Here is a 26,494-nt window from a genome sequence, read left to right on the forward strand (position 1 = left end):
ACTAAGGGTGAAAAAATATTCCTGATTGATACTGGCTCCAAGAAATCCCTTATAGAGATAAACATAAGTTTGTCTCTATAAGGGATTATAAGCTCAGAAGTTAATAGAGAAGAAAAAATGTGTTTTAACTGATGTTTCTTGGTTAAAGGAATAAAAGGGCCAAGTGTAATGTACATGGCAGTTATACATTTGTATAACTGAATATATAAAAATTGAATAATAATGATTATTGCTTGTAAGAAGAATATTTTTAAGCACAATTTCAGAAGCATTGAACTTGATGAATATGATGCTATCCTCGGCATCAACTTCTTTAGAGGAAATAAGACATTGTGCAAAACACTCAGTAAAATAAGCAGATGGCTATATGAAGTCTTTTTGCATAAATTTTTATGAACTAAGAGATAAATGTTTAAAAAAATATCAAGCATAAATACATATTACTAGCAGATGAGCTTGGCATTGCTTGGGCAGAAAGTAACAGTAGTAAAGATTATTATTATTATTAGATTATGGCTGATCTTCCCCGTGAAGAACTAGGATAACATTACTTGAATAAAATGATTAATTTTAAAATCTAAAAAAACTTGTTTGGAACATTACATTTCAAATTTTTTGAATTTGGAATAAATTCAAATTTGTTTATTTTGGATTTATTGTTTTTGGGTTACCCGAACAGTGGAAATGATAAAAATATTTATTAATTTCCAAAATGTATACTATATGTGCCACTATTTACTTTCCTTCTTTACTATTTACTTTATACTGACTAAAACTAACTCTCTCCTCCTTTTCCCTGAGAGAGTTGAATTTCCAAAAATCCCTTCTTAATGTGCATTCTCATGACATACCCTACTAAAATGGTCAAAAATGCAAAAAACTGCATCTAAAATAGTACAATAGAAGCAGAGTTCTTCAAGGTAATCCTTAACCCTTTACCTCTTCCCACAGGGGATTTCCAAAAATTTTTTTATTAGGGTGCATTCTCATGGCGTACCTTACTAGAGTGCAGTTAAAAATAAAAAATTGCATCTAAAATAGTACAGTAGAAGCAGAGTTCTTCACAGTAAGTCTTAATCCTGTCCCTCTCCCCTGCGGGGGAAATTTCGAAAAATTCCTTCTTAGTGTACGTATTCTAACTGTATACCAAATTTCAACTTTCAACTCCTAACCGTTTGGGCTCTGCACTTATTATTATCATCAACCCATCTTGATTATATTATAAGATGTGATAATATAATGTTTTTAATTTTAAAATTGGAAATTATTATATATATATAATTTTAATTTATATAATTTCCTATTTTAATTATTATATATACACATACATACACAAACAGTGGAATCTGGTTACTTATCATGGATAATGTTATCAACTGGCTATTGTTGGTCTGTCCCAAACACTATACACAATAAAAAATTACTTAAAAATAATCTGTCTATTAAAATCAAATCAATCAACTTCAGTTATTGTTAGCAATTGTGATATTACACTTGGGGCCAAATGATAACAATTATTAGGAAATTCATACCAAAATGGACCTTTTCTTCAAAACTTACTTTTAACCAAAACAGACCAAAATTTTACTGTACATGACATGACAAAAATCCTTAGAAAATATGTAGATCTATACTTGAAGTATAGCTTTAGGAATAAATAGACCTATTATGATTTCAGTTTAATTTTTTGATCTGTTGAGTTAAAAACAGTTGTTTATAAGAAATGTATAAATATGTAATATTGTATTAAGTATACAATCTATGATAAATATAAATTGTAACACATTCATACTGTAATTATTTGTAATAAATTGAGTTCAATAGTGAAAATTTTTTAATCTTCTGTTTAATATTATCAGCTGGTTACTGTTATCAAAAATTGCAAGTCCCAAAGTGATCATAATAAGCAGTTTCCATTGTATATAACATGCAAAGAATAACTGCACAATAATAGTTATAACTACTATAACAAAGAGTAGGATAAAATGAATATATTGCAATATAAATTTTTATCAATACAAGTCCTCAATATCATTGATAGGTACTTGGAAACTGTCATATTAAGTAAAAGAACATAACAAAACCAATTCTACCATTAATATAAACAAGACATAATTAGATTATTATTCTTATCAGATCATGTTTGCAACCTTCAGTATTATTTCCCACCTCATAGAATAAATTCTACAGTTTATAAAAAAAAATTTAATAATAATAATGGTAAATGTACTTGGTATTTTTCCTCAATGATATTATAACAAAATGACATTGAGTGAGGACTTGCTCTATCTATTTATTTAATGTAGAAAGACATACAGAACATTGTAAGTTAATTTAACCAGGTTTTCCCTCCCCCATAATTTTTGAATAAGAAACTTTTTAAAAACTATAGATGAGATAATAACGGTAAATAGAAGTTATAATTTTTCAATTTTTAACGTTTCTTTAGTCATTTTGCATTTGTTTTTCCTTAAATCAGAGTTGTTTATTATCTGCTTAGTGCAAAAACAAATAATTTTAATAAAAGTTACATAATAACAAGAGTTAAAAGCTCAAAACAATATATTAGTCCTGTTTAATACTTAATCAAATGAATCATCTGGAAGTTGCTTCACAGCATATTTATTTGTTTGTTCTAGTAATAAAATAATACATATTAGTATTATACATTTTACATATAATATATATTATTTTAAATTAACATTTTCATCTAACATATTATTCCTATAAACAAACTTTCAGCAGTCATCTAAGGAATCACACCAGTATGATGACTAACAATAACTATTGTTGATAAGCTTTAGAAGCAAAAAAACTAAATGAAAAAAAAAAGCAAGCAAAATTTATGGAAAAATTCTCAAAGCAGATACTTTTCATTATAATGATAACTATGAAGGAACAGTAATGTATTAAATCTTCAGATATAAACCTATTAAGCAATTTCTAATAAATTTTGTTTTATAATAAGATAATTTTAGAAATTTTCTGTTGAAAACATTTTAATTAGATGAATTTAAAAAGTTAAAAATCATAATGTAACTGTTGTATTCAGCCTATTTTTATCTACAACTTAAAAACTGAAAAATTATATATAGCATAAATATATATATATTTGTTTCAATAATTGTTTTCAAACAATTTCAATATTAAATTCCTTCTTTTTAGAATTTAATTGTTTTACTTTTTAAATATCCTTTTTCAGAAAATTATATAAATGTAATTACAACAGATTTATTTTACTAAATGTTATTCCAATGAAACGGTTTATACAGCAATTTCAAAAATATTAAATAATATGAATAAATAAATTTATTAAAATATTTTAAGTGAAACTATTTTGTAAAAATCAGTTATTTTTCTCACTGTGCTGAATGGCTTAATATTTCGTCGACGAAAGATCTTTATTAGAAATTAAAACTGATAATATGCTGCATGTAATTTATAATCCTGAATTTAATTTTATATAAGACTTCACAATACCACAAACTATAATGCTGTCAAGCAAACAGTACCCCAGGGTTTTGTTCCCAAGACAAATGTACTTCAAAACAGACCTCCTGTTATGTTGCCAGGACCTTCAAAATGATCAATAAACTTACAATAAGTGAACACTTCATACAGTTTAAAGATAATTTTTGTGTTGAAAGAAATTCTTGAATAAAAAGCTGTTATCATATTCTGAATTTGAAGTTTTAAATAATATTTAATTTTAAAAAATTTTTAATTTTTATCATTAATAACAATTCCATTACATAAAATAAAGCAATGCAATTAGTTTTATTTTTGAACTCTCGATATAATCTTGTTTAAGTTATTTGCAATTTTTTGAAAAAAAAGCATTAATCATTTTCAAAATATATTAAAAATACAAACATTAAATCAAACAAGTATCCAGAATACAATAGACATCTTTATAATTTAATTATTAACAAACTTGCCTTTTCTTTTCCATTGTCAGACCTAAGAAAAAAAAAAAGAAATTGATTTCTTTACTATATTTTTAATTTCATACATAACCTATGACACAAAATACAGCATATTTAATAAAACATAAATAAAATAGCAACGTTGCTATATATATATATATGCATGTTTTCATAATAAATACATTACAACAGTAAAATTATCATCTACAAAAATATAGATGTAGCCTTGTATGGTAGCATTCTATATTTTTAATTAGGAAAACAGAGCGGATAGTCTTCTTTCGATATGTTAATTGAAATTCTATTAAAAATTTTCAAATAGAAATGGCATTCGAAATATAAATATGCAGTTTATCGGCAGGAAATGTCACCGTACAGATTCCTGAAGCTGCAATTAAAATACTGATATATTCTGTAACAAATGTGTTTACGGCAAAGTCGAATATGTTAACAAGTTTATACAGAAAATTCACAAAATGCAGAATCTCAGCTTGACTAAGCAGAATTTAATCATTATCATCTCGTGGGATTGAAAGGAAAACAACTGAATATTATGTTAACATTATATATTAACACATTTTCAAAACGTTCATCTACAAATAATCAATAATAATTTTATAAAGATCAGCATCGGGATTTTAACTTATCGAAAACGACACCGAATCGGATATTATAAATCTTTTTATTATCGACTAGAATCCTAAGATTCTCTGCCTTCTCGTTGCTCTTGGAAGGGAAACTATCGATCAGTCGCATAAAACATATGAGGGTCACTTCAAGAAAAAAAAAGAAAGAAAAAGGGATAAAATCCGTGCGAATAGAATGCACTTTTCCTACACTGAAATTTCCGCTTTAAACGTTTAATAAACGATGGGTGGATGGTACTAATTGCGACACAGCAGCCCGAAACGGATCCACTTACACGACGACCGACCTAATTAGGAAACAATGGCGGGCGTTTGAAATGCTAGAAATCATTCGACTTGTTTAACTCGTAGTTTCTCGACAACAGACAACCAACTCTTATCTATTTCAGAACATAAATTAACGAACGCTTGGAATATTAATTTTTATATACGACGCATACCACTTGGCTTCTCCCGTATCGATCGAAATGTCGATACGGTTTCGGTATCTAAAATAACGACAAATCCAATTTTTGGCGATAAGATGCCACGTTTCGTAAATACTGGGTTTATAGACAAGGGATTTAGCGAATTCAAAGTTGTGAATGTCATTGTCACTTTATATCCTCCAGCTATTCCCGATCGATTCATATTTTTTCTTATGATAGTCGACTTATACTGATAAAAATGTGTGAATTAAGCGTATCAACGACCAGCGCGTTTGACAAAATACTGTGTAAAACTACTAAAAAAACAATGAAGCAAGCTATTGACGAAGGTAACTCGTTCTTAAACTGGCTGTTAAAAACAATTCTAAACCTGAAAATTTACATTGAATTCATTGGATTTTTAAACTGCATCAACTTTTATCATATCAAGCAAGCCTACAAGAATTTCTACTTCATAGATAAAAAGATAAGATTTATTTAGTAACATCCGCTTTTTTAATCCTCTATTTTGCTTTGAACTTTGTCAATTATAAATTATCTGACGAATCGAATCCGTTTACAATGGTCTAAACCTATATAATTCTTTTATCTCGATAACTAAGAGACATTTTTCATCTAAATGAGGCCAGAGATAATATTTTTCAATCATTTTTAAGAGGTTATCCTTAACACTTCGATTCAATTTAAATTCGAGCAATTCGTTTCGACTACGGTAGTAAAAACAATAAATTTAGAAAAAAAAATCCGATCATCCATTTTCTAAATGGATTCAGGCTTACAACAAAGCAGTGCCTCGATATTAATGACTTTACATGTTTGAGAAGGGAAACTTAACCCATTAGCATCAACGGGCGGTTTTCCATATTATAATGATATTTCGACTCGTGACTAACAATATATCGACAAAGGCAAAGAAACAATACATAGACGGACAGGCACCGTTTGTGAGTCATAGGAAAGCGTCCGTCTGTCCACAATTGACGTGACGAGACAAGATTTGTTACCAATAACATCCGAATTTCTAGATGTGGAAAAGAAGAATCGATGAGTTAAGGTTACCATCGAGGTAGTGCCACATCATCCGTTTCACGCTCGCGACCGCACCTGTCTTCAAAATAGCGTGTGACCCACAAATCCAACCGACGATGCTTCTCTACCGAATCCGACTGACATATCTGAACTTAAAAAAATTTCTCGGGATAGCCATTTGGCATTGAATATCCGAGCGGAACGACCTTTGCCACTCGAGAGTAGCATAATTACAAAAAAAAAATCATCACAGTTCCGGATTGGAAATTTCTACCTACCTTGGAGGCAGAGAGACATTCCAATCAAATGAATGCTATATTTAAAAAAAGAGGAAGAATAATCAGTAGAAATAATATTAGTTTATTTTTAACGCTCAGCTAAATTTCCTTGTAAAATATTAACATCATTGTCTGTTTAGATAACCTGTAATTAAAGTTAACGAAGAAATAATAATTACAACAAAGTTCTGTTTAAGGTGGATAATGTACAATCTGCCCGATCTGATAGGTTGAAGACATTTAGGAGTTATTCACCTCGTCAACTCGCCTTAAGAACAGTCCTACTGGTTCGATCTACAAAGTTTTTCTGTATATGTAAATATGGTGCTTGTTTCTGCCTTCCTGTTTCCACTCCCGGCAGAAAAAAAAAAAAAAAAAAAACATTATTTCGACAATGCATAATTACTTTCACGTGAGTAATCATGAAAATTTTCCGATAATCGAACCGAAACAGTATTTTTATTGCATCGAAACTAAAATATACACAGGAATTTCGTCTTCTCTCTTATATTAACAGAAGTTTAAGTATTAAATAAAGTAACCACACCAATGTCAATCAAGGTCACTAATCAGGTATACAGGTTTTTGTGACGTCACTTGGAAAGAGGCATCGGTTTTTTTCTCTTTTCAGTTTGATACGTTGATTATTATATCCGAGGTCGTGCTTTTAATGTCGCTTCGCTAGTACCACGAATCCCCGATACCTTCTCCATCTGACGTCAAACGATCCTTCCACCTGAACCGAAGCACGATCGTAGTTCACACTAAACTGTCACGTGACGGCGGAAAATATTTTAAAAACTTCTCTCTTGCATCATCGATGATGCGAGAACTTCTAAACATTCTGACGGAAATAAAAACACCATTTAATTATTCCAAACAATTTTTTTTTCCGATAAGCAGCCTTGATTTTCCGTAAGGTTTTCGTGGATTAAACCCCGCGTGCAGCATTTTTCGACCCAATTGGAGTACAAACCACTTTGCGGATGTGTTTCGGTCCATTCGTTTTCGACAGACGATTAAACAGGTAAAATTCATCGACGAAATATATTTCTGATAGTCGGAAAACATAAATAAACAACTGCGCGCTTACACCAGCAACTAGTCGATAATATATTGTCGATTGGTATCTTTACGTATCGTTTTCGTTTGAAAATAATTGCCCAATTAATGTTTTATAAGCATGGATGCTTATCAGATTATCATTTTCTTTTACTTTTTTTATTACAATTAAAACTGTATGTATCGCCGAAATTTCAGTTCATACGTTTCTTCGAAAAAAGTTATGTTATTTAGCTCAGGTGTTAACTGAATGTAGCAGTGGAAAATAACACTTTGATAATTCAATTACGCAACGTCGTGCATTCGTGTTTCTAAGGACAGCTGGCGGTATTTCGAGATAACTACATCATACTGAATACAAAAATATATCGACACGTGATAGCTTTTCGACCACGTTACCCCACCTGTTTTCGTGACATTGGAGAAAGCGCGCGACATTCACCTAAAAAAAATTAATAAATAAATAAAGAGAAACAGAAACTCGTCCTACGAATTGGCATGGACAAATCCGTGTGAACTAAACAAAAAGTTCGGCGGGACGGAGGTCGATACGAACCCCTCTAACAGCAATTAAAAGATCGGCGCCACCCCACCCCAATGACTCACCAGTTCTACGATAGTTGACCACGAAGAAGGCCACCTGTGGAGAATTTTGACGAATCTGTAGAAGTATTTACAAACGAAAGGTGAAAATACCTGAGAGAGTAGGCATGCCCTTCAACCACGCTCCTCAGACCGGTTTTGACAGTATTTCAACCTCAACCTTGTCAATGTCGCGCGAGTTAGTTCTCGCTTCGATCCTACGAAATTTTGCACAACGAACAAACGGAATCGGCAACTTCCGTCAATTCCTTCAAGGTTAAAACCGTATTAAAATATTAATAGAAAAATTCAACGGAGCGCTTCTTTCCTGTTTCTTACGTTCTTTCCGCGTGCCGCCAAATAACTCCAAATTTAAAAAGAAAGGGGGAAAAAAAATGGATTCTCGCAACGTCCGCATTATCTCAATCCCAACGAATTTTACCGTCGTGGGTTCGTTCCGTTCGTCCGTCCGAAGCACACAGCTTTATTCTACGGTCCCGAGTCGAAGGTAGTAAATTTCGACACTGCCGGTCAATAGTCAGTTTTCTAGTCTTTCGTGGAATGACCTTTGGCTTCGTGACCTTTCCCAAATTATCGAAGAGCTGGTTAAATACGAATTTCGCGCCAAGATTCGAACCCGAGTGAAGACCATAACGTTTAGAGCACAAAAAAAATCGAAAGTAATAGACAAGAAGAGAGAGAGAGAGAAAGAGCAGACGTCTGCACTTACCTCGATCGTAGTCTGATAAAAGAGCAGGCAGGTAAACGACGCCCCGTCGCAGCCAGACTGTTGTTAATTCCAAAGCGAAGGAAGATTCGGAGACGTCGGAGGTTTAAAAAAAAAAGGCGGAGGTGTCGCCGAGGGTATAAAAATGGACGGCGCCGACAGAATAAATACACCTATCGCGAATACAATACACAACACGCAAACAAACCACTGCTTCTCTTCTCCATTAGAGGGAGTTGCGAGTCGCGAACCGCCAACCCGACGACAGAGACACCGTCTGTCTGTTATTGTAATTTCTGAATGGACAGGTGTTGCAATCCCCTGTTTGTGTACAGTCGACAGAACTCTTCGACGAATATATTTATTAAAATAATAAGCGTCGAAACTGAAATTTGTCTTTTGGGCGATGTCTTAAAACGACGAGAATTAAAATAATATTTAAAAAAATAATAAAAATCCATTAAGTCGGTTCTTAGCGCGAAACACCTCGACTCTCCCCCTTAAATGTTTTACGTGTCGAAAGCAGTAAACACCTTCATTGTATGGTTTTTGCACAACGTTCTCTCGACAAAGGAATATTTTTCATTTAACATTGACGCCTAAATGGGAAATTCGAGACGAAACTTTTGTTGTTTTTATTTTATTTTATTTTTTTTAGGCGAGTTCGAAGATCGATGGAAAGATAATATTAAACAGGAAAATCGCTATTAGTATTGTTATTGTTTCTACTTATCGATGTTGCACTTAGCTGATGAATCCGGTGGCGATCGTGATCCATTTTTAAAATTAGTTATAGAGATCTTACAAAATTCTAGTGTTTTTCTTTTAAAAGTACTGTAAAGAGAAAGAACGCCTTTGAAATCAATTGTGTGGAGAAACTTTTGTTGTGAAGGTATTTAGGTCGGAATTTCCAATATTTTACATTGATGCAATAAATTTCTTTATCGGGGATTTAAGTATCGAGGCGATTGTGAGAAACGTTATATTCTAGTTAAGATATTTGCATTGAAATTACGTTATACTTTTTTTTTATCCTTTGATTAAAGTCGCATTGTCTTTGCGAGTGTTACGAAAAAATGTAAAAGTTATTCTTAAGATTGCTAAATAAATTATTATATGATTTTTTTTTAAAAATGCAATTAATTGTAAATTAATTTCGTTGGTAACGTTTTTCTTTATACGTGACACTTCAAATAATTTCATTTTATGTTTTGTATTCTATGTTGGACAATAAGCAATATAAAACAATTAAAATGTAGGCATAAAATTAAAAAGATTATGAGAATTTATAACTTTTTTAATTTCTACATAAAACTATTATTTAGGGAATGATATAAGTTTAAAAAATAGGGAAAATTTATGTAAATTATATTTAAAAAAATTACCATATTTTGAATTCTCATAAAACTTTAAACACGTCGAATTTGTAACAGAAGAAAGGCGTTAAAAACGAACGTGTTGTATCATTTATCACTCTTTATGTATTTTAATTAGTTGGAATATAGACCCGAATGTTCTTGGAACATCTAGTGTCGCCATCTGTTATTACAGAATAATACTTTAGATTTATTAACCCCAAAATCTTTGTAATCTAATCCAATAGGCTACCTTCTTATACTCTACAATCAAGCGTTTTAAATGCGTTTAGCGATAACATTTATTATCCGTTATAACTTATCTTAGCGATAAGTTATCATTTATATATTTTTGGAATTTTAATTACTCAGTGCTGTGTGACTTGGGTATGGTTTTAATTAAATGCTCCTTCACGTTTTATAAATATAATGTTAATATTTAAAATGAATTGTTGGCCGATAATAAATAAATATACTTTAAATGGATTTAAATAAGGAAACTGTAGGAAATAATTACATTTTTTACATTCTAATTTAAAACATAATTATGTGTATTTAAAAAATTCAAATATATATATAAATTTCCTTAACTGGTGGAAACAAATCTGCGAAAATTAAAACATTTAATCATTTAATTTATATCTAGATTAAATTAGGTTGTTATTTATCTCCCCTAATTGCTGTAAGTAATATACGTAGTTTAGAGAAATTTTAATCATATTAAATTGCGAAATTATCGATTTTAATTCAACTCTCACGTTACAAATTATATATATTGAAGAGTTTAAGTGCAAAAAACAAAAAATGTTTAATAATTTATATAGATTTACATTGCTTATAAATTAGATGAAATTTAATTGAATTTTCTACAAAATATGTTTAAGCAATATCGTCACACCTCATAAACTGTAACTTTTATCGTCCGAGTTTTTACAGTAGAATGATGTAAAAAACAATTGCGAAATAATTCTATAATAAATGTCAAGTTGTGCGCTGTTTGTAATAAACGTCTACATAGAAATATTTACGCTATACCGAGAAAAAACCTCAATAAAGCGATTCATTCGACCAACTGTCTTTAAACAAGCATTTTTAATATCTTCGATTTTATTCTTAGACGTTAATCTTTATCGGTTTTAAGCACATTAAATGTACAGTACTTTATTTTCTTTTATTAGAATTATCGAAAGACAAACTATACTACTTAAATATACTGAAAATTGATTACATATATGTTTGTAATTTATCAATCTTGTTATTTTTCCGGGTGCAGAAAATTACTTATAAGTGGAGCGTGTAACATCCTCAACGTCCTTCGAGTCTGGCGATTAGAGAGATATAAAGAGAAATAATGCGACTTCTGTAATGGGCCCTTTATAATTTTCATTCTATACTTACTCGACCATTATTCTATTCAGACCGATTTACCGAGTCGGAAGTAATCGACATCAATACGAACGATTCTATAAATACAGTTTAAACATTTACATTAGCTGTATGTACTGTTGGCCTATAGAACTGAATAGAGATTAAAGAGATTAGAAATAAAATGATAATTCTACAAGTAACAGTTGAAATTTCATTAAATATTTAAAATTTCTCATCTAAATGCTCTTCAATTAACATTAATTATTTTATTGAAACTTTATATCATAATAAAAATAACAAATGGATCAAATTTATATGTATTTGTTTACAAACATCTATTCCGTTTCAAATTATTTTGTTATTTAATATACATTCGTTGAATATAAAATAAACAAATAAACTATTTAATATAACTGAAAAATGTTTAATTTATTTTATTTCCATCAAATTTATAACATCAAAATATAAACAGTTGAAAAAATACGAAAGTAGGCCTACAATTCTGTTTATTTCTTTGTAGAAAATGAATAGGTAATAAACACGTTAACTGTTATTTAATTGTTATTCTTTAAAAAATACAATTACAAGCGTCATTCTGTTTTTAAAGTGCTGTAAAGCTCCAATTATTCGGATTACTCTCCGACTTTGTTAAAAACAAATAGGCATGTATGTATATGCACTGTATTTGTATAAAAGTAATTTTTTTCTAAATATAGAAAATAAATCATATTCATTTGTACAGTACCTAACGGGGTGGTACTGTATGCGAAATTATGCAGTTAAGCAAAAATTCAGTTAACTGCATAATTCCGCATATTTGGACGGCTTGAGGTCCCAGCTAATTGGATAATTAGAGTTTTACTGTACACTGCTTTTTTATGTTCAGTAAGAATATTAACTGCTAAATAATTATAATCTTCAAAAGAGATTTTTATCGTTTTAAACATGAACTAACTACAATAAATTTGGCAATTTCTATTACAAATATAGACAGAGAGACTTCCAGATTAAAAATATTGCAAAAAAATATTTTTTGGAAAATATCTCCTTTCCGAATATGTTAGCAGGATCCACTTGAAACGATTATATTTCGAATGGAAATTTTTTGCCCTTCGGAATTACCTACTTTACGAACGGAAAATCCAACCTAAAATAAATAAATAAAACAGTCAAATCTAAATAATAATAATAATAATTATTATTATTATTTAGATTTAGAGACGCAAATTTAAAACTATATAATAATAATAATTATTATTATTATTATATAGTTTTAAATTTGCGTCTCGACTAGCTAATTTTGATATAGGCTATATCATTCTTATTTTAAAAATTTAAAATATATCTGATTCATTTATTTCTAATTACATGAAATAACAGCTTTTTCATATATTCTAACTGAAAAAATAAAAGTTATTCTATAAATAATATTATTAATATACTTATTTTATGTATTCAGAAATGAAAGGAAATAAATTTCACTTTTTTTTAATCAAAATTTTAAAATATGAATCGATTTATATACAGAAAATTCAATATTTGAGTAACATAAATATAGAAAAATACAAAACAAAATGTTTTTCTCGTTTGTTTTCACGAAACTTAAATTCTACTTTTATAAATTCCTGTCCGTAATATTTCTTTTTTTTTTTTTTTTTTTTTTTAAATTTTGTAAAAATATTTACAACCTTTTCATCAAATTCGTCTCCCGAATCCGGATTTTAGATAAGAACATTAAAATGAGATATTTCCAAAGGATAACATCTATGTCATAATGCAGATCTTTAAAAGTGTAAATTAGTGCAATAGCATAAGCCATATAGTTTGTTTAGCGTAATTATTTATTATTATTATTATTATTATAAGAAAAGGTAATACATATTACTTTAAGAGATAAATATTTAATTATGTTAAAACTTCATCTGTTGGAAATTATAATAATGGAGAAGAGAAATATAAGAAAAAGTTTAAACGCTTTTATATTATATTTCTCTGTTTCATTAATTAAAGCACTTTAATATAATATTCAATAATTTTGGAATGTTAATCTTATTTATTTATTTAATTTCAAAGATTTATTAAATAATTGTTTCATCCATTCATTAAATATTTTTATTGGGAAGACAATGATTTATTTTTTAAAAGTTGAAACAAGTTTTTAAAATTATAATACTGGTACACATTGCCATAAAAATTAGCGCACCAAGAAGGAGTTGTCGAAATCGAACGAAATTGTTCATGTAACGGTGAATGTAACATTGTGAGTGTAACGGTGATATAATTAAGTGGTTACAAAATGAAAGCAAAAAGATCATTTATCGCAGGAAAAACTACAAATGAAAAGAAGTTCTGGTACCCTGTTGGGCCACCTCTAGCGTGAATACACGATGTGATACGGGCGGACGGGACACCATATGATATGATACCTCTATGGTGTCCCGCAGCATCTCAGCCCACACTTGTTGCAAGCGATTTTTGTAGTTCGGCTAAACTTCTAAGCTGTCCAACTCGGCGTTCCAGGTGATCCCAGACATGTTCGATTGGTGACAAATCAGGGAACCGAGCAGGCACGAGAAGTGTGGCATGGTGGTGGAGGCTGTGACACCCTTGCTGGGTGCGATCGAGTATCCAAGGAGCACCCTTGCTGGGTGCTCCTTGGAGTCCTGTCCTGAGAGGCAACACGTGGCTGCAAGATGTAATTAAAATACCACTCTGCTGTCATGGTCCCTTGGATCACTACTAGAAACGACAGATAACCGGCTGACGTATGATGGCACTTCAGACCATCACAACAACTCTGGGATGGTGTGCCACTCCATAGCGTAGACAGGATTGAAGCGTTCACCATAGGGCCTTCAGACACGGACATAGCCGTTGTCAGTGCCCAAACTGAATATGGATTCCTCGCTTTAGACGACCCGGCTCCATTCCGTTGCGTTCCAATCTCATCGGGAGCGACGACATTCCAAATGCAGGCGACGGTGGGTGGTATCAATGGCAGCACACGTAATGGCGATACCAAATGTCCCTCACCCAGGAGTCTCGAAATGGTACGAACAGACACAGAAGTCTGTAATGATGGCGCCACCTGTGTCCGGATGGCAGACAACAATACGATCGGCTGTGTGCGTGCTTGTCGGAGGACCAGGCAGGCCTCTTGGCTAGTGGTCTGCCGTGAGCGACCTGAGCCTGGGCACCGTGTGTGCAAGCTCTCTCTCGTCCACTGGTCCAAACACCGTGTTGTCAGAAAAGCCTAGGTGGCGGGCTATTTGGCGAGATGACCATCCGGCTTCTCTCAACCCGATGATCTCCCTTCAAACTCGGTTAGTTGTTCGTATAGTCTTCGATTGCAACGTAAAGGCATTTCTAGTGATATAGCATCCTTCTGGAACAGGTAAACTACAGACAGGATGCTTTTGCGCGCTCTTTTTATAGGTCGCATTGGCCCTCTGCTGGTATTTCGCAATGAGCCATCATGCTATAACTCTAATCATATCCATATCTGCTTGAGTTTTATCAGCATGCCAAATTTCGTAGCAATACGACAACTTCTTAGTGAGCTAATTTTTTGGCAATGAGAGTATAGGCCTATTTTAATAACCTTTTTATATTAAGAACACCAAATAGTTTGAGAAGCCAATTGAGAATTGATCGAGAAGAAGATTTAGTTGATATGAAAAGAAAGAAAACAAGCATATGAAACCAGTCGACACTAATATTTACCTGAATTCTTTTATTTATCACGGGAATTTTAAGACTGAGTGGCATCCATGTATTAACATCCTCATCTATTTTAAACGATGTGTGATTTTTTCCATTATTCCATACAGCAATAGCAGTTAACGTACTTTCACGTTGATTTCCAGGTAAATGATTTTTCTTGTAATCAAACATTAGACAAGCTTGATCCTCCACTAAAATATGCATCATAAACAATAGGGAAGACTTTGGCTTATTTGTTGTAATTTCTTGATGGCAGGCTACAATACGAAGAATAATCAAACTGATTTTTATTGACAAAATTAATGAAATATTTTAAAATAAATATATGTATACATCCGTATTCACAAACTGTCTTCCAGTCTTTACTGCATTGAATTTCATATTTGCATTGTTCTCTCATCCCTTCGGAAAAGTCGCATCTCCATAAAATCACACTTGGTTCATCATTATCGATATAATCCTTATGTGCTATAAAAAGTCATAAATAAGTACTGTAATACATTTGTAAAGATTCACAAATATCAATGTGAATTCATATCTAAGTATCTTCATTTAATGAAAACTTGTTTGATTTCTATTTAAAGTTTCAAGCGTAAAACCTCTTTTTCCTTCGTTTTTTCAATTAGAACAAGTGTAATTTATTGAACTGCGATTTTCAAATCGCAGTTCAATAAATTACACTTGCCGGAAGCCACGTGACTTTTTAAATTAAAATTAAAATATGATGAAAAAAATTGCAGCCCGGCATTGTGGCGATGACACAATAATATATAACTAGTTTATTATAAAACACTTTTCACTAAATACTGAATTTATTCATAACATATTTATTGCATCTACATAATGCATAATTTAAAATAAATAAGTAAAAACAAATAAAAGACTTGTATACGATCTTTATTTGAACTACGCAAAGCAATGTAAAACTGCAAAAATTTTTTCTGCATATTAAACACTTTCCTTTCAATGCACATCAATTTTTATATTTTAACAAATTGTTTTAATAATAAAATAAATTAAACTAATAACTTTAAATATTTATTCAAGACAAGTAATTCTTTTCCCTTTTAAACAGAAAAATAAAACATTAACTCTTTCTGAAAGCGCATTAAAATGCTGAAACAAATGTAAGTTAGCCTATATACTACTGTATATTTATATGTAGATACACACACTCAATTCTCTCAGATACCTGATAGTTTGTTACTACAAATAACCGAGCAAAATGATAACACAAAAACAGTAGGCCTACTATTTAAATAGATATAGTAGGCCTACATAAACATTCCAGAAAATTCCCGCACTAAAATAAACCTAGGTATCGAAAAATCACTATAAGAAGTGGATTGAAACATGTAAGAGGAAATATTATCATTCATTAATCAAAGTACAAAAATTTATCATCTAAATAATGTACAGGTATACCTCGTATAACACGGTAGTTGTGTCCCGAAAAAGTGCCGTGTTATGAGAATTCGCGTAATACGGAACAAAGGACTAATGCAAGACATAGGGGTTAGGTTCCAAAAGTTAACAAAAGTATACTATTCTTTTTCGTTATTAAGAGAAATGTATTTATTAAAGCATTCTATAATTTATTTACAAACAATAATTATTTAACAATCATAATTAAAAGTACTGTATGACGTGTTAATATTAATTTTAGTGAAACCAGGGTGGCCGGATGGCCGAGCGGTCAAGGTGGCAACCTACCGCTCTGGAGTCCCGGAATCGAATCCAGATGGGTCGAATAATCCCCAGAAATTTTTCGGGGGATGGACTGTCCAAATATGTCGAGTCCCGTCCCTCACCACCCGGCCGCCCCATTGTGTGCCTGGCCGAACCCATAATGGGCTTGCAAAAAGAGGCCCTCTCAGTGCCACGGGACAGAAAGAGTTTTTTTTAAAAAAAAGTTAAACCAGGGCGTTTTCTTTATTGATCAGCAACATTTTCACTTTTTTTAATCATAATTTTTTATGAATGACAAAATAAAAATAAAATTATGTTATTAATTGAAAATTTGTTCTAGAGGGCCGCGTTTGTTCAGTCGAGTGCAGGGCCATTGTTTTTTTTTCTAGAATTTATGTTCGAATACCGAATTGTTCGTGTTGGGAACTATTCGAATATCGAGATTCCGCCTGTATTTCGTTCCAAATTTTTAAAATTATGACAAATAAAAAAAAACTTGTATTATCAGTTTTCATTAAAATAAACCTGGCGAAAGGCACAAAACAAATTGAAAATTTCAATATTATAAAATCCTTAAGCAAATTTGAGACAACACGCGTGCTTAAATTAAAAAAGAAAATGTCGAATAATGGTAATTACACTTAAAAATTGTGAAATTTTGTACGGAGACTTTCCAAAACCATGTTAGAACAAAACCGAAAATCGTGTTGTACGAGGATTTCCCCAATTTTTGAACAGTATTAGAGCGAAACCGTGTTGTAGAAGTGCCGTATATGTACCAGTCAAGGGATACCCGTATTTCTCATTGTGAGGCTCTGGACAAGTCCGAACCTCACTGGACATCATTTATTTTTAAGCACAAAATTATCTTTTTTTTAAGAAAAAAAAATAGAAGTTAGAAATAGTTTTTCTTTATGAAAACGACGCAAACCTTTAAACAATAGAACAATGGAAAAACGAAGTTCGACTATCTCCGGATGGGAATCGACTTAAATTTCGATTTTGACCTCTCCCACGCCCCTGAAAGGTTTCGAATTGTCACCAGGTGACGAGGAGAGACCAATCTTAAAGTGGAATCGGAGAAAACCTGAGAATTCAAGGACGCGACGGTTTCTTCTTCCAAAAGTTTCAAGGGACGGATCTATTGTTGTGTGTGTGTGTCGCGTGCCCATCTTCGTCTCCGTCTTCCGACCTCGGATCGACATCTTTCCATCAACGGAAGTCGACCGCATCGTCCCGGAGTCGTCGAGACGTCGAGGGAACTGGCCATTCGCGACCCAAGGACACTTCTTCAAAATGGGACTATCTTGGAAAGGAGAGGAAGACCCAGAGGCCGCTGCCGACGTAGAACTTCCAAGATCGCAGAAATCTTGTAAGCTTCTTTCGTGTCAAATAAACGGTTTCTTGTAACCGTAGAGTCTGTCTCAGTGCCGATCGCCCACATTCGCGACCGCTCGACCCTCTTGATATTTTTGCACGATGTCGGCAAACCCTACACATAAATCGTTCTTTTATCGTTTACAAGTAGTTCATAGTTAACTAATATAGAACATTACGCTTTATAGTGATTATTCGCGATATAAAAAGTTTTGTAAAAGTATGCTTTATTGTTCTTATATCTTGTTTTAAATTTTCATTAATTGTTATCTAATGCTTGGGATATTATGTTGGTTTGGGGTATAGATCATTTGCTTTTGGACATTTCTTATTTTTAATATAATAAATAAAAGTATTTTACTCTGCTATCAGAGCGCCGAGAGAGAGGGAGAGCTAGAGATTTTTCCCGGGTCCGGAGAAAACTTAGGAGTCTCATAGTCATTCTTACCCCTATAAAATTAATGTTATTTTCACTAACGTAAATTATATCTTTAAGACTACTTTTTATTAATAAAGAAACAGTCTCCGTGTTTCATTTATTCAAAATAAAAAGGTCGAATGGGCCTGCTAAGAGGCAATAGGAGCCTGCTCTACCCTGGACTCATACAAGTTATCGATTGTCCTGCCTGTTACAGGAAACACTCGTAGTAACAAAATTATTTTAAAAAACAGTGAATAGCCTATAGATTAGTCTGTAACAATTTAATTAAGAACAAAAATGAAAAAGTTATAAAATTTGAACAATTGACTATGTCTTGGTAATCAAACAGCTTCTGTAGGTTTTTTCTTTTTTTTTTTTTTTTTAAACTCTCTCCGCCATGTGAAAACTAAGAGAGCTTTTTTTTTGGCAAACTAATTACGGGTTCGACCAGGTCCACAATTGGACGGCCGAGTGATGAAGGACAAAGGTTGGCTCATCCGACCACCCCGAAAAATTCCTCGGTTTTTCAACCTGTCTGGATTTAATCTCGAGTCCCCCAGAGCCGTAGGCTACCACATTAACGGCTCGGTCATCCGGCCGTCCAGCTACTATAATTATCCAAGCAGACTTCATGAAACATTTCAGTTAAGTAAATTAAACCATTCGACTCTCATGTAAGTCACAATTCGTTACGTCCATTCAAAATGTGAAAAGCATAAAAATTTGATCTTGTCCATAAAAAGAACTTTCGGAAAGTTAATGTGTTACTAAACTTGTATTAATTTCTCGAAATTTGTTTAACCATAATTGTAGATCTGTAATAACATTTTTAAAAATTCTTTTCGTCCTGTGGAAACTAAAAGGGTCTTTTTAAAGCCCATCGTGAGTTCAGCCAGGCCCACAATGGAGCCACAGAGTGGTGAGGGACGATCCAGGTCTGACTAACTCTGAAAAATTCCTGTGGTTTTTCAAACTTCCAGATTCATTTCCGTGTTTCTCGCACTTATTCTGTATTATATACTCTATATATATACTTAAATAGAGTATAAAATATAGAATACAGTTATATACACATTTATGTGTAGATGCACTACATACATATAAGTTACTGTAGGCCCTTACGACTATATGAGTGATAAGGTAAATTAATGTTTGTGTGCATGCGTGTGCGTGTGCATACATATATAAACATAAATTTAGAAGTATCAGTCACAATTATAATATCATCTACTACTTACCGCACAAACGAAACCATTTTCGATGACATTTCATTTCAGCTGGACACTCGGTGCACCACTTGTCTCCCTTTTTATATATTTCTTCTCCTTCTATTAAATTCCTATTTTAAAGCAGCATGAAACTGAAATTTATTTCTAATGCTAAGAAAGTTATTAATTAAATTTCAAATCTATTAATAATTTAAGAAAAATATATAAATTGAAAATGATTTGAAAGAATGAAACAACACATCAGAGCAGTGATTCTCGAGAAGACTTTCTATTGGAAACTGACTGCAGTTAGTTATTAAATACATGAAGAAAATCCGGTAAACTCCACCTGGCCAGCCAGAATCTCTCCCGGATTTGATCTCAGGTCTCCCCAGAATAGTAGACATCTTTGGCCATCCGGTAGACAGTGGCTGGATTAGTAACACACAGTACAGATAGCCCATCTTGAAACCAATATTCATAGCAATCGATGGATCGTATAGTACTAATATATTTCAAATAAGGCTTCGTATTATACAGTAGCCTATATACAGTATCTGTTTTTATCATTTTCAATTTTCGCATTAATTTTCGAGAATCTAATTTTTGTTCGGAAATTTTTAGATAACATTGAGTAAAGTTACACTCAAAGTTACACCATTTCCACTTTTTAATCATAACAATTCTAATGCATTAAGCATAATAGAAGCTTAAATGAATTTCAAGTAATAAATTATTAAGGTAATCAATTCATCTTAAAGTGGAGCTTTCTCTTCAAGGAAAAATATCAATTTAACTATTAATATATATAGACTATACAGTATATTGAAAGCTTAAAACTTTTCTACTATAATACGTGTACTCATTAAACTTACGCAGGTGCATAATTGCATACATATATTTCTTTAAATTCTTCGTTATTCAGTGGAAAATTTGCTTTAGCGCATCCCACTTTGAACGTCGTTGCTCGAAATAGCTGAAAACAAAAAGAAAAATATCAAAAATTCCAATTAACATTTTTATCGTTGCAAAAGAAAGCGTAACGAAAAACTTAACTCAAAACTTACATTAACCCAATCCTTTTTTGGGCTTGTATCAGATTGAAAATTTTGAACAATATTGCCAGGCAGACCCTCTATTTCAAATGCCCATTTTTTAATTATATTTGCAAATCTTAGAACAGGATCCCATACTTCATGGTTTTTATTATATACAACTTCTATGAAATTTTGTTCCACATGAGTGTCATCTGGGAAATATATTATCGGTTTTAATTGATAATACAAACTATTTCATTAATTTCGCAACAAAATACTTGTGAATTAAGCTAACAATAAGAGCGCTGTATTTCAGTAATACGGCCGTTTAAAGTAGACAATGACTCACTTGATGTAAAAGTTTTAAAATTTCTTATCGACTGTATTAAGAAAAATTTTCTTTCATTCATCATTTATAATCGGGTCTAAATTCTAGATACTAAATAAGCTTGAGGATAAAAAAATTGTTAAGTTTACTCACGAAGAAGAACAAAGAGTTTAGCGATGTTGCATGACTGATTTGCGAGTCGCTATCATCATGACATTATTCGATTCCTAAATGTAATGTTAGCTCCTTATTCTTATTTAAATTAATTTCTGCAATAGCACTTTAGAATTTTTATAGTAGAAAGTTACTTACAGAAGTACAATTACTAAAAATGAATGAGACGGTTTATGAGAAAGTATATATTCCGAACCATCGTACCTACGAAGATTTACCTTTACAAACTTTTCAATAAGTGGCATTTTTTTTTAAACTTTTTCCGCCCTGTAGGCACTAAGAGAGCCTGTTTTAGCAAAGCTCATTATGGGTTCGGCCAGGCCCACAATGGGGCGGCTGAGTGGTGAGGAACGGGGCCCGATATATCCGGACGAACCACTCCCCAGAAGATTTCCTGGAGATTTATCGACCAGTCCGAATTCGAACCCGGGTCACTCAGAGCGGTAGGCTTACCATACGACCTTATTAACTGGCATTCGACGAGTGGATGGTCGAGACAGTAGACCCTGCCACTTTTGGGACCCAGTTTGAGTGCGGGTTAGATACGGGTACGGGTAGTTTTCATGGGTGATCTGCCCGATATGTTGACTTCGTTCCTTGACATTTGGCCGTTTCATTGTGAACCCGAAGAAACTCATGATAGGCAAGGAAGAAAGATTTTATTAGTTGCAGGGCATTAAAGGTCTTTAGAATAAAAAAAAGTTGCCCGAAAAGACTTCAAGATGGGAGCGCGCTTAGTAGCGATTTTCATTTATGGCGTTTATAAAATTTTCGTGGAACTTGCTGTTAAGATTATTTTGCTGTTCTGTTTATGTAACTACAAAAAGAATGAAATATCAGCCATATGAAGAAAGTAAGGGTTGTTTATTTAAAGAGCTGTAAACTCTGTTTCTCTTTATCTTATTTTTTATTTTCAGTTTCGAATGTTATTCGTCGAGTCTGTAGTATATATGTGCTCAAAACTTGTTTCTCTCAAAGTGTGATATGGCAGTAACAAACAGGGCAAGTTCATGGCATCGCCAAACTCCTGGTTTTACTTTTCGCAAATCAACTTTTCGTTTAATCAATCAGTATATATTTTTAAAATATTTATGTATTTATTTATTTCTGTGATATTTATAATATAATTTTAATATAGAGGTAGAATCAATCTTCCAGTTTAAGAAATGTAACTAAAATTCTCAAAAGTGTAAAGAAAGTGAGGAGTTTAATATCACTTATTTGCGACTGAAATGAACTATAGAGAACAGATCGATCTTACAACATTGCGGACAAAAATAGCATAAGTTTGTATTTAGAATTGTATGTTTATATGCAGATAGCTACTATATATACTTATTAACAATTTTTTTTTTTTAACAAATTAAAATTGAATGATATACTGTATTAGCTTATGCAGGAGAAGAAAGTAAATTGTTTTATTGAATGAGCTTTTTGTGTGGTGTTGGATACCGTTCAGAATATGTCAAAGTCAAAGGTTTATAAGCTATTTACAATCTTCTGATGTACTTAGTTGTTCTGATCTGATGATTGTTAGTATCAAGTTCTCAAAAATTGAGGGCTTATTAAATACTATAATATTTTATAAATATTAATATTTTAAAAGTTTTGAAGTGAAATATTTAACAAAAAACAGTATTTTGAAAAATTAAATTATCATACATGAATGGTTGAGAGTTTAAATTATTATTATAAATGACAAAAGACACCAAAAAAATAAAATTATAAGAGATTAAACAAGCTACTCACCTACATAGCTTTAAACAGCTTTATATAAATATTTCACAGTGAATAGTCTAAGTACCGTACAATAGATTTTAAAATAATCATTAAGACAATTAGCGTAGTAAAAACTATTTTACCCGGCAATTAGTTGTATGAAAATGTAAAGAATAGACAAAATTGTTCTTGGGCGGGTCCTTTCCAAATTTAAAATATACAACCTCTGTTTACATAGCTTGAAGTCTTTTGGGATTAAGTAGATGTGCGTTCCTACGTATTGTTTAAAGCGCATTAAACAGAAATAATCTTCGTTCGTAATGTTTAGAAACACTTTGTTGAAATTCCATAGATTGATGAAATTCCAATAAAATAATACTTCATTTACATTCTACAAAATAAAATTATGTACTGCATAACATTTAATTTAAAAAATAACAATTATATCATTATGCAGAAATTTCATACGCAACATAATACGCAACATAAGTAACTGCTGCCGTGTTTGAGTTGTGAGTAGTATCCTGCGATGGTTAAAGCATCGAACATCAATGGTCATAATCGATTTGTTTGAATCATCGATGTTACATCTATTAACAGTCAACACAATATTGTATAGCCTACATGGAAGAAGGGATGTGAGGTTCCGGAAAGGGTCGAAACAAAAATTTAATTTCAAATTAATTAAAAGCGAAAGCGCTATTGCCGAGTCGGACCAAAGGTTATGTTAGTTATGTAAGAGAGAGAGAGGAGAGGAAAAAAAATGTTGTTAAAACAAACGCGAAAACAAATGACGTAACGGATCAGATGGAATGTCGGTCGGGAAAGGTAGAACTCTGACACAAGCGCTCATAAACAGTCGATCTAGGAAAGCAATTTCGGAAAAGGAGTGTATACGATTTGATGTATAGAAAAACATCGCGTATGATTGTTATACATCCAAGACGACAGAAATCACAAACAACGGGCTAAATTATGAGCGCAAAGCTTATGGTTCTATCAACAATCTCCGGGCATAGTCTACGAAAAGGTGTCGAATAGACGCATCGAACCAGACCTTACTCGTCCAGTAGACGAAAGTTCTAGAGTTTTTAATTTTGTACGCTCTGTCCTGTGAGCACTAACTTGTAAGAGAGCAGTGGAACGGTCGGGTAGTGAGGGAGAGGGGCTATCCGGTACATATCCTGGACTATGAAAAATAGCCTGGTTTCGATCCTGAGAACGATAGACTAGCGCATTAACCTTTAAATTTTTTCAGATCACCAGAAAATTTTAATTTGAAATTTTAAAATCAGAATAGACGCCAGAAGAAATTTCTTGGCTGGATTATTTTAAAATCTAATCCTGATCTTGTAAATTTATTAATTAAACTCAATATACTGTATTTCTCGGTGTCCCTGATAAATCTAATATCGCATCCAAAGAATTGTTACAAAATACATGTAAAGAGTCTCACAAAACGCCAAGATTACATGGGCTGAAGAAGGGAAAACGGAGTCTCTAGAATTGTAACTTTGCATATTATATTTCCATGATTTTTATAAACAAAAAAAAATGAAAATTTTAAATAGTACATAACGAAAAATTAATATTAAAATTTTTTAGTTGAATATTCTTTTCAGCTAAACAATTAAAATTCAGCTAAGAAAATGTTCGACTTTTACAAACGCAAGGCCTAAAAGAAAAAAGGTAGAAAAATCATTAAAAACTTTTATACTATAAATTTGATGAAGGGTAAACTTTTCACTGTGGAACATTTTAAATGTATGGCAATTTCAAAAAGCACGGTTAATATAACGATATTATTAATATTACTATTTGCTATGTTATATTTAAGAAAACTTCTAAACTTCCTACTTGTATATTGATATTTAGAACAATCAGGTTTCGTAACACATTGCCTAATAAATTCTTCAGCCATTTTAAACAACTCATCATCCCATTCCTAGAAATATAATTCATTTTGAAAACTAAATAAATAAACAATGTGATACATATTATAAATATACCTACCATTTTTAGTAAGTTAGTTCCTTTAGGAAAATTCTCATTAATGAATCTGATCTTATTTCTTAAACAATTATGCATTTCGAGTAAAGCATCATTTACAATGTTTTGTTCCGGATAAAATCTCCCACTAAATATTTCCTTTCTCTCCAGTTGGCACATAGGCGTAGAGTGGATAATGTACAAAAATTTCCTATTGTGTTCCGAATTTAGATTATATATTAACGATGTCCATATTAATAGATAAATCCACATTCTTGAATGAACTCTCGAAAATTTTATGAAAATAAAATTAAAAATAAAATATTTTATATATAAATTGATCTGAATAACGATAACTAGAAAAAAGAAAAATTAATTTGAAAAGTTGAAAAAATTATTCTGGAATCTACATAATAGTTTACATTGAAAATGAAATACAGTAGATTTAGGTTTAACGGACTGACCTAAAGGAAAAATGTAGAACTTTTTTTAATTCGCGGATAGACCCCCCGCTAAAAGTCAATGATTCAATGAGTATAGATTACTCAATGTATATTATAATACATCCTGTACGTTATAAGTTCGTATTAATATGTTTTTAATACACATTCGATTTAATGAACTTTTGGCAATATCAGTTACCCTTTTCTCCAATTAGTCAGTTAAATCGAAGTCCTACTGTTTAATAACAATATTTTTAAAAAAATTATTAACAGTTTGAAAATATTGCAGAAGAACCTGCAATATTTAACAATCTTTAAAATGGCAAAATTTAACATAAATCATAAATTGAAATGTGAAAACTACGAAATAATTAGATGCTTACCAATAACGGATAACGGTTACCGAGAGTGATTTTTAAATATAAACCTCAAGAAAAGCGGGACATATGGCATCTAAACGCGAGTAAGGTAGAAATATCAAGAGTACTTTGAACTTAAAACAGGACCTAAGAACGAAACTAGAATTGTTGCGGATGATGAAAACTTTTAAGATGCTATAATTGTTTGCTGATCGAACATTTGTTGCAGATTCATAAAATCGAAAACGTATAAAACATCGAATATTTATTTCTCTATAGATAGACATCAACAATAAAAATATCAAATTGTAAACTATATTACTCACGTATATTTCAAAAGTTTATATCATTAGTCATGGATATATTTTGCACGAGATGATTACTGATAATCAAAAATTTGATTTGTTTATAATATTGTGAAACTTACGATTTTGAATACGAATAAAAAAAAAAAATTATTCGAAATTTTGCTATTTTAAAACTTAAAAATTGGCATATTGTAACTTCTTTCGCTACTGAAAAGCCATGAGTAGTGAAAAACTAACTTAAGTTTTCCATGCCAACTTTATTATAGGCTATTTTCGCAATGAGTATATTCATTTTTTAAAAATTACAAATATTGTTT

The 26,494-nt window shown here is 31.7% G+C and overlaps 2 protein-coding genes across 7 annotated transcripts in view; both read right to left on the reverse strand.

Moving 5' to 3' along the window:
• The window catches only part of LOC136984329 (epidermal growth factor receptor kinase substrate 8-like), an 89,495-nt gene extending 79,340 nt beyond the window's left edge, over positions 1-10,155 (reverse strand). Inside the window, exons 1-2 of one of the 5 annotated variants that reach the window (XM_067281261.1) lie at positions 8,683-8,962; positions 3,939-3,960 (exon numbers count right to left, since the gene is read on the reverse strand). The gene's annotated coding sequence lies outside the window, so the exon portion shown is untranslated. Of the gene's footprint in view, positions 1-3,938; positions 3,968-8,066; positions 8,259-8,682; positions 8,963-10,064 lie in introns of those variants that run through there. The other 4 variants (XM_067281264.1, XM_067281260.1, XM_067281263.1 and 1 more) reach the window with 4 other exon arrangements.
• A 1,650-nt stretch (positions 10,156-11,805) lies between these two features.
• On the reverse strand, positions 11,806-26,122 carry LOC136984330 (CRISP/Allergen/PR-1-like). 2 transcript variants are annotated; one of them, XM_067281267.1, is made up of 9 exons: positions 25,894-26,122; positions 25,092-25,351; positions 24,936-25,023; positions 20,888-21,069; positions 20,696-20,796; positions 19,851-19,951; positions 15,459-15,593; positions 15,126-15,382; positions 11,806-12,549 (listed from the first exon to the last, which is right to left on the reverse strand). In XM_067281267.1, the coding sequence occupies exons 2-9, from the start codon at positions 25,338-25,340 to the stop codon at positions 12,463-12,465; spliced, it is 1,200 nt and encodes a 399-aa protein (XP_067137368.1). In that variant the 5' UTR covers positions 25,341-25,351; positions 25,894-26,122; the 3' UTR covers positions 11,806-12,462. The 2 variants fall into 2 exon arrangements, with proteins under 2 accessions (XP_067137368.1, XP_067137367.1); XM_067281266.1 differs by having other exon boundaries at positions 25,092-25,423.
• Between the last annotated feature and the right edge of the window lie 372 nt (positions 26,123-26,494).

The sequence above is a fragment of the Centruroides vittatus genome, unplaced genomic scaffold (genome assembly GCF_030686945.1).
Source record: "Centruroides vittatus isolate TY-2023 unplaced genomic scaffold, ASM3068694v2 contig_913, whole genome shotgun sequence".
NCBI lineage: Eukaryota > Metazoa > Arthropoda > Arachnida > Scorpiones > Buthidae > Centruroides > Centruroides vittatus.

Excerpts from the sequence above, each read along its gene's own strand:
- LOC136984330 (XM_067281267.1), bottom strand. The coding sequence starts at position 25,340 with ATGTGGATTTATCTATTAATATGGACATCGTTAATATATAATCTAAAT. Across the intron at positions 20,797-20,887 it reads CAAAAAAGGATTGGGTTAAT|CTATTTCGAGCAACGACGTT; the intron begins GTAAGTTTTGAG and ends TTTTGTTTTCAG. Across the intron at positions 15,594-19,850 it reads AAAATGGTTTCGTTTGTGCG|CACATAAGGATTATATCGAT; the intron begins GTAAGTAGTAGA and ends GACTTTTTATAG.